The following is a 10,491-nucleotide window of genomic DNA, read 5'->3' on the forward strand; positions in this document are numbered from 1 at the left end:
ATGGTAATATATTAAACCAAATCTATATACATATATGATGTGCACCATAGTCAATAAATCATATCAAGGGTACACAGATCAGATAAGGTATCACACCTAGGTCCTGAACATGGTGAATCATGGTTATATCACTACCCCTAAGCATGTATAATCAGATAAGCAATAACATGAGATGCAAAACAAGCAATCAACCAAGCATGTAACAGGTATCGGGTAGTGACTAACCGAAACAAAATAAGAAACATAATTATTGCTATTTGTTAAATTCACTACTATGCATATCAAAGACATAAAGTCAAAAGTACCCATCTCCAATCGAAAAGTCCAAACTGGTAGTCGAGATACGCGTCTCGCGTCAAAGTCCTGTGTCATGAATTGAAATACATTTTATTTAGCTACCATTATTCTAAATAGCTAAATAAAATCTCAAATCCTAAATTAGGGCAAAACCCTAATTAACACATGTACCTAGGTTAACGTTAGTTATTAACCTATCTATCAATCATTGATAACATGATTAAAACCCTATTCCTTACCTCACTTCTCACAGCAAGGATGTTGCTGGAAATTATGGCCGGAAAAATCACAGCTGCTGTGGAACCCCGATACACTACCAGCGAAATGAATCTACAATTAAAGACCACTATCCTTAGTTAGCATGATCTTCCACCCAACACAAGTGCTGCTCACAACACAACAAGAATCAGAGCACAAAATCGAAAACCAAACCTTAAACCCTTACCTTAAATCCCACTACTGTGAGCACTGATCCAATGCCAAGAGATGGTCGCTGCTGGTATTAGAACAAGCAACTTCACTACTAGGGCATGGGTTGGAGGGCTTCAGCAGTAGGGAACTAGGGCACAGGTGAGCCAGCAACGATCTAAGGATTCGGTTGGCCGGCACTAGGGCAAACGACAGCGACATTGTGCAGAGGAGCAGCGGCGGTTGTACACCCAAACTAGGGCACAGGGGAAATCGACGATGCTCTGCCAGAAGAGAAGAAAGGACTCGGTCGGTGGGGCTCGCGCGTCGCCGGCGTTTGGGCAGGGAAGAAGAAGAAAGGCGGCGTCACTGCTCCCTGTGTCGGCTGCAGCAGAAGGAAGGCCGACGGTGTCTCGTCGGACCAGAGGATGGGAGAGGAATCGGGAGGCGGCGTCGGCGCTAGGGCTCGGGTGCCGGCCGAGAGGAGTCAGTGGCGTCGAGTGTGGCTCAGGAGGAAGTGAGGAAGAGAAGGAGAAGCAAGGGGGAATCGGGTCAATTGCGGGAAGAAGAAGGAAAAAGGGAAGAAGAAACCGCCCGTGTGCGGTTAGGGCAGAGGAGAAATCGGCAGGGGAAGAAGACTCGGCGCGAGGAAAAGGTGTCGGGTGTGGCTCGGCACGCGGGGGAAAAAAGGAGAAGGCACATTAACGAGAGAAAACAAATAAGAAAAGGAAATAGAAAAGGAAAAAATAAAACTTTTCCTCGTTAAAACGGGGTAGCCTAAAGAGGCTTTTCCGGGCCCCATTTTTATCCCCGTTAACTCGTCCGTACGAGCTCCGAAATTTTTTTGAAAAATTTCTAAAAATTTCCTTATTAATATTCGTCTATTTTCGATATTTTATATTTTCCTCCACTAATTAAAATTTGGTCCCCAAATTTTATTATCTACCATCAGCAAATACTAACAACAGATATAGAGTATAAATGCTGAATGGTAAATTAAATCACATACCTCAAGTGAAAAGATGGGGGTATCGAGCTCGGATCAAAAAAATAGATTACAACATTGTCAATAAGGATAATGGAAACCGATCCAAACAACCTAGGAATATCGAAATCATCGAGTCCATGAAAACATCTAGGGCTTTGTAAGCCTAAATGGTAAGACCTAGAACTCATAATGCTCGTACAACAGGCATACTCAACTGTAAGATCCCCGACAACAAGTCTGAAATCTAATCACCAACAATATAAATCACCAAAGAATAAATCCTCCAGTGTGAGAGCAACGCTCCATCACAGGAAATACCACATATGTGGGAGCAACGCTCTACCACAACCATTAGGGCTGAGCATTCGGTCAAAACCGAACCGACCGAACCGAATAAACCGAAAACCGAATAAACCGAAATTTTTTAGACGAACCGAGCCGACCGATTTTCACAAGAAAAACCGAGAAAACCGAACCGAAATAAAATCGGTTTATTCGGTAAAAACCGAATAAACCGATTTAGCCGAATTTCCCATGAACTGAGTATTAAAACAAGTTAAAATACTATTCCAAATTCTAACTTTTTTTCGTTTTTGCTTTCAATCTTTTTACCATCAATTTCCTCCATCAGCACAATATGCAATCACATAATTCAGAAATCATACTTGAGCCAAGATACGCAAATACAAAGAATGCAAGGATAAATTTCCTCCATCTCAACAACAACAACTAGCAGATATACAATATTCAAAAACCATACACGAGCTGGAAAAAATTTTATTATCTGGTCAGCATACTGCATAAAAACTTCTGAATTATAACCTGCAAGCATCCACAAAGAAGGGCCTGCAGACTAGCTGCTTCTCCTTTTCTTGTTGGCTTCTCTCCTCCTCTCCTCTCCTGCCTTGGCCTCCATTTTCCTTGGAAGTTCTTCCGCATTGTCTGCCGAAATGACAATGTGACTCACAGAGTCCTCGATGAACCCTTCTCTCACTCCTTTGTCAAACAGTTGGATCAAATCGTTGTAGTAACCGTCCACATTCAGAATCCCAACCTGCTCAAATCAAGCAAATTGAGCTAGGGTGGTTTGATTATATTTTTCCAGCTTTTGGAATTTGATAGCTAGGTGCGTGTGCATGAATGACTGAGAGATGAGCTGTGTGCATTACTCACTAGTTTGTGGTGGATGCCAAGCTGAGACCAAGCTATTATCTCAAGAAGCTCCTCCATGGTTCCATAGCCACCTAAGAGTTTGGGGATTATAAGTTGACTTGAGATTGTTTCAGATAATTCACTTGGGTCTCACCTGGAAGAGCAATGAAAGCATCTGCATTCTTAACCATTTCTGACTTCCTCTCGTGCATGTCTGTAACTCTTTTCACCTCACCGATGCTTTCTCCTAATATCTGCACACAAAAATTTCTTTGCTGCTTAGTCGTTTTCTTGTAGCCAAAATAAAAACAGAACTATCTATATATTGAAACAAGATTTATAGAGGGACATCATCTGGAACTGCACCTCACTTCTGCAGTAGACTAGAATAATCATCTGGAACATCCATATCGGATATAATAAAATTAAATTAATATGTAAAATGGATCATGGATCACCTCATCCATGTAAAAGATTGTTGATCAAAACTCCCCATAATTTACCTCTATGGTAGATCGCATGAGACCGTCTTAAAACAGTTGAATAGCACATGAAAAAAAATAACTACTCGATTACTAACCGAAATTTGACTCTAAATCTCATAATGACAATGTAATCAAAATTTGACTCTAAATCTCATCATGACAACATTATCATGCACTAACCAACTGTCTCAAATGTTATCATACACTAACCAACTGTCCATCTGAGAGAACAAAAATAAATATTACATGTGATGATAAAATGTGATTCGTTCGCTCCTAACACTTATCCCCAGACCAACACGAAAATAGACCACTGACCTGCTACTGACCTGCTTCTGCTTCGGGATTTATCAATGGACAAATCAAGAAGGCCGCCAACACACCTAGATGTTCTTACAGTTTTAACTTCTTCATTCGGAGTAATCATGTAAAATAATATAACATTGCATTAATTTTAGTTTAACTTGGCATCAGACAATCGTTTGCACTGCACATAAAAATACAAAAGAAAAAACACAATTTGCTAAAGTTTGTGGCCTATAATAACGATTTTACAGCGCTTCTCTACTTTGTAGCCCATTCCATCAGAATCAAGAAACCATGAAACCATTCAGAAATGTTCCCATTAAATCACCTATATTTTCCAATCTCTCTTTTCTTCTTGATGGTTCGGTTTCCATGATAAACAAATGCATCGATAATTCCAGACACCGTGAAGACACCTGAAATTTAATAGCCCACAATAAGAAACTGGATTTCTCAAATAACTTGTCAGGAAATCCTGTGTCAGGAAAACTGGATTATGAGAATTGAAGCACTTTGAAGACAATAAGCATTTTTTACTTTATACGGACAGAATGGATCTCGGTCATCCAAAGCGAATGACCGAGATTAAAAGACTCAAATCAGATGGTTAAACAGTGGAGCTTCATAGGATATCCTTGCTTCATCCTTTATCCTAGTTTTTTTCCTTGCAGTAAGTGAAAGAATGTATGATTGTTTATTATTAACTCTAAAAATGGCTCAATATGGCCTAAAAATGACTCAAGAATGTATGATTGCTTCATCCTTTATCCTATTTTCAGGCATCAATTCACAGGTAATAAACAGAAATAATTTACAAACCTCCAATTATTGCACATAGCTGTGTCACGTAATGCAAGAATGAACGGTTTTCCTCTGTGAAAATCACCTGCAAAGCATTTCCAATTAATTAAATAGGAGAAATGAAAATATGTATGAATACAAATAAATTCCAATTAGACATCACATAATGTCATATTTAATTTATGGCCATTATTATATCTTGTTGACAGCCTCACAAAAGGAACATAATGGCAAACCACTTCTCAGTGCTCACCTTAATTGGCGAGAAGTCATAAAAGAAGTACACCCCATGAAGGTGATCTGGCTGTGCGTTTCCATCTCTGAAGTGATCAGTTACAGAAAACTGGAAAACAAATTACATTAAGCTTTCCTGCAAACATCAGAGATAAGAGTAGAATATGGGAATCAAACCTTACCTGGTTTAACTAGAATAATCACAAAAATAATACATTTTTTTTTAATCATTTAACTATATCAGCTTTTCTATTGACATATTATTATATTCTTCCAAACATCTAGCACCAAATGCGACATAAGGTTAGGTACATCAAACAAAAACAAAACTGCAATTTGCCAATTTTCAGGAAACACATTCCAATCAGCATACTTTCCAAACTATAGAATGAGTGGGATGCTCAAAATCTATATATAAAATTGTATCAAAGATTTTCATAAAGAAAAAAAAAAGAAGAATCTTTCCCAGTTCCCACAATATATCAACAAAGATTACCATTTACAACAAAGTTTATGAGGCATGTGTCTCAATGCACAGATAAATATGCACATGGCTGCTACCTGGAGTCCTGGACATTTAATTAATTCAATCAACTTGCTTAAAGTCAGACTTACAAAAGCTTTAAATGCAGGTCGATGAGCAGCCATCTCATACACGCAACAACCTGATCGATGATTTCCAAATTAATCATATGCATAATCCACCAGAAAGCATTTGGTATAGAAATTCATGAAGAAGTCATACCCAAGGACCAGATATCTGACTTAAATCCATAAGGAATATGCTAGAGCTCTGGACATAAGGAATATGCCGAATATCTGCAAGGAAAAAGAAATCCAATCAAAGATTAACCTAGCAGAAATTATCAGACATGTTTTACATGGGTTATAATTTGGAGGTCTAACCTTACAACAAACCATAAATTTTGAATATTGTAAAAAGTGAAGTAAGCAAGTCACATACTCACATGAATGAAACCAACACATATCCTCATTCAGTTCAGATGAAACCAAACATACATTTCACTCAATCACATAATTGAGTTGTCACAAAAGAGAACTCTAAATAAAACTGTCAATAAGAAAACACCACAAAAGAAGCAAAGTCTACTTGTTTGAGACATACAAAAAACTTCACACAATTGTTTGGTTACATCAAGATAAAAAATTCATAATTTGGATGGCAGCTTTCACGTATACAGCAGAGAACAACATCAAAACAGAAAGCAGCAAGGTCAACCCCAACATAGCTATGTGTCCTTAGCAATCCTTTCCAAATAAACCTGCATTATACACATCAAATTGCATAAATTCATCTATTCACAGGACTACTATTAAGAAAATTTGTAAATTTTTAAGATCAAACTGCATGCTACTATTAAGAAAATTTGTAAATTTTTGGAAAGACCAAGTAGTAAATGGACAAAGAAAACTATTTCACAGGACTCCTAGTTAGAGTTTGAAATGGATAAGGGGAGAAGCTTATAGTAACAAATGTAGCCAACAAAGCCTCACAAGTTCAAGAACCGAAAGCTTTTCAAACTTTAAATGAAGGCCATTAAATGTTACAGCTGATGTCAATCCAAGAAATTGGAGGTAAGCAAGTTATGTAGAGTTTCTGATCACTAACTCATATTTCTCAATTTTTGGACTACTTCATGGTGGATTATGTCAACAGATTCCACATTTGTCCGGCTAGAAACTTACGAGTTCAATCAACAACATAGAAAGAATTCATATTTCACTAGAAAAGTTTGAGATGCTAGAATTTTTTAAACAAAGTAACCAGTTCCAAGACAGAAAACATAGTCAAAATTATCATAAAGTAGTCAACATTAATTGATCAAGTCCTATTGAGCTAGATTGCTAGCTTGGATGGCAAGGTTGCCAGCAATGAACGACACAAATGAGCACCAGAGCTTTTGATAGAGATTTAATTGTGTGTTTTTTTTAAATTTGACATACCTTTTTCTTTCCGCAAGTGATTCTATATAGCTGCAAACACCACAAAAATTGAGGAATAACAATACTACAGAAAGTGAGTAAATTAGAAAGTGAGCAAATTAGAAACAAGAACACTTATATCATCATATAACTTCATGTTCTTAGTATCAAGGTCAATTTATATAAAATACAATATTTAAATATACCATTGATCCTTATGTCACCGGTGTTGTCGAAGAAGACGAGTCCATTATGATTTTTGAGAAATCTGGTAAAACCATGCAAGTTAAGTAAATAAAGTTTATAATTATAAATAAAAATTTAATTATATTTTTTTTAAAAAAGGAAAACTTACCATTTTCAAGTTTTTCCACATCCTCTAAAATTTCTTCAACATTGAGTGATTGCAAATTTAACCGAAGCCAATCTTGAGTACAAATAAGACTTTCTACCACATTAGGAGTCAATGAACTCCTAAAACAATCAAGTACCCGACCACTAGTACTGAAAGCGGATTCTGAAGCAACTGTCGATATCGGAATAGCTAATACATCACGAGCAATTTGAGAAAGGATAGGAAATCTGTGACAATTTTGCTTCCACCATCCCAAAATGTCAAAAGTATCACAATATTCTTCAACTATTTCATTAAGATACTTGTCTAATTCTGACATATTGCCATCACCAAAAACTTGTGCCTTTTGTTTTTTATACTTCGCTATGATTGCTTGTCTTTTCAAATCACTCATATTTGTTGAAGTATTATCATTGTCAACTGATTCTGGAATAGATGAAACTATTGAAGTACCACATCGAGGCTCCACTTTTTCCTTATAATTCTTGTACAAAGCAAATAAAGTGTCCTTTATTATCTTTCCTACTTTGCACCCTTCTCATCTCCATATAATTCAATCAACATAAATTCTACGAAATCTAATTTATGCCTTGGATCAAGCACCACAGCAATATAAAGCAACTTATTCATTTTCTGGGATCTCCCCAATACTTGTCAAATTTGTTTTCATTCTAATTCCCATTGAATACACATCAATATCATCACTTTGTTGCCACTCCTTCAAGATGGTATGGATATAACTAATCTCGTGTGCAAAAGTATTGGATGTGACATACAAAGATCCTGAAACTTTTAATGTTAGTTCATAAAAAACTTGCAGTAAAGATGCAAAAAGTCTAACATTATTCCAATCTGCACTTGTTGGTTTCCCATCAAAAGTCTTCAATTCTCTTTTAGGTTTACCATCTGATTCAAATATCATCTCTTCATTCTCATTCAAAATAACTTGCCATTCTGTATATTGAAGATCTAATTTAAAACATGGATCTTGTTCATCAAACCTATCAAAAGCTCTTTCAAATTTTTGAGCTGTATTCAACATCAAGAAAGTTGAGTTCCATCTGGTTGGTACATCTAAACATAATGAGTTCTTGCTTTCAATTTTTTCAATCTCTACACATTCTTTGAACTTACTTAATCTAGAGGGGGATTGCTTAACATATTTGATTGCATTTCTGACCTTCAACACAGATTGATTTATATCTTTTAAGCCATCAGTAACAATCAAATTGATTATATGAGCTACGCATCTCATATGGACATATTCTCCCTTTAAAATAGTGGAATCCCAATTAGTCATCTTTTTTCTGAAACTATTGATAGCAACATCATTTGAACTTGCATTATCAACTGTAATAGTAAAAATTTTGTTCATTCCCCAACCCCTCAAGCAATTTTCAATGGCTAAACTAATAGCCTCACCTTTATGACTTGTAATTGGACAAAAATTGATAATTATTTTCTGTAAATTCCAATTTTTATCAATGAAATGGGCTGTTAGACACATATAATTGATTTTCTGAATCGATGTCCATGTATCAGTGGTCAAACAAACCCTTTGTGCTGAATCATGTAACAATTTTTTCAATTTTTCCCTTTCAACGACATATAATTCAACACAATCACGTGCAACCGTCCATCTTGAAGGAATTCGAAATTTTGGACATACCATAGCCATAAATGTTTTAAATCCTTCTCTTTCTACAAATTTGAAAGGGAGTTCATCCATTATGATCATTCTAGCTAATGCTTTTCTAGATGCATCTTGATCAAATTTCCAAGAAGTTAAACACACCTCACCCTCTTTTAAACTTTGTTGTAAACTTAGCTGTGCTTGAGTTGTTTCAATAACATGAGGGTGTTTTTTACATGAGGTAATATGAGATCTCAAGCTTGTTGTCCCATTTCTATATGGATCACAAAAAAATTCTTTATCACAATATTTGCATTTGGCTTTCATATCTGATGCATCATTAGTAAACTTTATAAAATGATCCCATACTTCACTTCTTGGTTTCATTGCTTTTCTCTTAGTTGCCTTTCCTTTATAATCTACCGTAGTTTTTGTTCCCACTGAAGGACCAATTTCAGATTCTTGTACTGAACAACTATTATTAACATCCATATTTGATAAATCTCCTTGCATAAATACCAGATAAATACTAATCACAGTCTTCACAGATCACAGTCACAGACACTGTTAAAAATTGCAAGTGTAATAACACTGTTTAAAATATAATTAACTAAAACTAAAAAAACAAATATGAAACTCAACAAGCATGATAATACTTATCAGGATATCTAAACACTGTTAACTACTTGAGTTCAATAAAAATTCATATGTTAGCACAAGATCAATGCAAGGATTACTAACTAATGTTGCAAAGACCCAAGATGTGAGTCTGTAACTGAGACTAAAAAGGAAAAGGAAGAATTAAAACTAATAATTTGTGTATTCTGAAAACAAAAAGAAAAAACAGGAAGCCAAAATCAATACACAGAAAACCCTAAACCCTTAAAATGTAGTAACTATCCAATCAATAGAACACAAACTAACTACGACTTAATGAATTTCTTGCAAATACCTCTAATTTATGCAGGCAGTCCAGTCCTAGCGTGAGGACAAGGAGATTTCCTGGAGCAATGAGCACTCGAGTGGTGAGTCTGGTGACTGGTGAGAGTGACGAGAGGGTGAACAGGGCCGGAGGATAGACGGAGATGCTGAGTCGCAGCAGCCTTGCAGGTGCTCGGCCACGGGAGGACCGACGGAAGACGAGATGGAAGGAGAGACGAGAGAGGGTTGAGCAAGACGGAGAGGTGGAGTTGCAGATGATCAACGGCGAGAGTTCGAGTGACGCGGTGGGGAAGGGGGGAGACGTGAGAGCGGCGGCGAGTGAATGAGAAAACCCTAGGTCCCTAGCCGAATAAATCTGGTGTGGACTGTGGAGACCGTGTGCCGTGTGCCCGTGTGGTGACTGGTGAGTGACTGAGTGGTGACTTAACACTTTTGGATTAAAACCTAAACTAGTAAGTAGTAAACATATTAAATAATTCGGTTGTTTCGGTTTAACCGAATAGGTAACTTTAAACCCGAACCCGAACCGAAAAATCCGAAAAAACCGAATTATTTAACCGAATTAACCGAAATTTCGAATTAACCGAACCGAATTTAAAAAATCGGCCTATTTGGTCGGTTTATTCGGTTTGACCGAACTTTTGCTCACCCCTAACAACCATCCATAACATGTGGGAGCAATGCTCCACCACAACAATCCATAAATACTGCTAGAACATTGGTAAGCCCAAATGACATTACCAAAAACTCATAATGGTCGGAATGTGACCACCCTCGTCTGGTAATCAACAGTGGCATGATATGGGGACAAACAATCTATGCCAAAAATAATATTAAAGTCGATCATTTCCAATACTAACAGATCTACCGTAAGTATCATGTTGTCAAAATCTAACGGGCAACTCTTACCTCCTAGTGACGTCCATGGTGTCACCGGAGGGTAGAG

General features: G+C 36.8%; 2 protein-coding genes across 9 annotated transcripts; both read right to left on the bottom strand.

The window, feature by feature from the left end:
- Nucleotides 1–2,293: 2,293 nt before the first annotated feature.
- Nucleotides 2,294–3,250, bottom strand: LOC121995207 (probable cytokinin riboside 5'-monophosphate phosphoribohydrolase LOG4). The gene is made up of 4 exons (XM_042549009.1): nucleotides 3,212–3,250; nucleotides 3,000–3,099; nucleotides 2,867–2,937; nucleotides 2,294–2,747 (listed from the first exon to the last, which is right to left on the bottom strand). Exons 1-4 carry the CDS (start codon nucleotides 3,248–3,250, stop codon nucleotides 2,547–2,549), a joined length of 411 nt encoding a protein of 136 aa, XP_042404943.1. The 3' UTR covers nucleotides 2,294–2,546.
- Nucleotides 3,251–3,750: 500 nt separating this feature from the next.
- LOC121997650 (endoplasmic reticulum-Golgi intermediate compartment protein 3-like) lies at nucleotides 3,751–7,493 on the bottom strand. 8 transcript variants are annotated; one of them, XR_006116330.1, is made up of 8 exons: nucleotides 6,971–7,444; nucleotides 6,822–6,883; nucleotides 6,637–6,666; nucleotides 5,417–5,954; nucleotides 5,287–5,336; nucleotides 4,691–4,780; nucleotides 4,456–4,522; nucleotides 3,751–4,052 (listed from the first exon to the last, which is right to left on the bottom strand). XR_006116330.1 is itself a non-coding variant. In XM_042552178.1 (6 exons), exons 3-6 carry the CDS (start codon nucleotides 5,317–5,319, stop codon nucleotides 3,961–3,963), a joined length of 282 nt encoding a protein of 93 aa, XP_042408112.1. In that variant the 5' UTR covers nucleotides 5,320–5,336; nucleotides 5,417–6,883; nucleotides 6,971–7,427; the 3' UTR covers nucleotides 3,751–3,960. The 8 variants fall into 8 exon arrangements, 1 of the variants encoding a protein (XP_042408112.1); XR_006116333.1 differs by having other exon boundaries at nucleotides 6,637–6,700; XR_006116331.1 differs by having other exon boundaries at nucleotides 5,417–6,700; nucleotides 6,971–7,447.
- Between the last annotated feature and the right edge of the window lie 2,998 nt (nucleotides 7,494–10,491).

The sequence above is a fragment of the Zingiber officinale genome, chromosome 6A (assembly GCF_018446385.1).
Source record: "Zingiber officinale cultivar Zhangliang chromosome 6A, Zo_v1.1, whole genome shotgun sequence".
In the NCBI taxonomy this organism is placed as follows: Eukaryota; Viridiplantae; Streptophyta; class Magnoliopsida; order Zingiberales; family Zingiberaceae; genus Zingiber; species Zingiber officinale.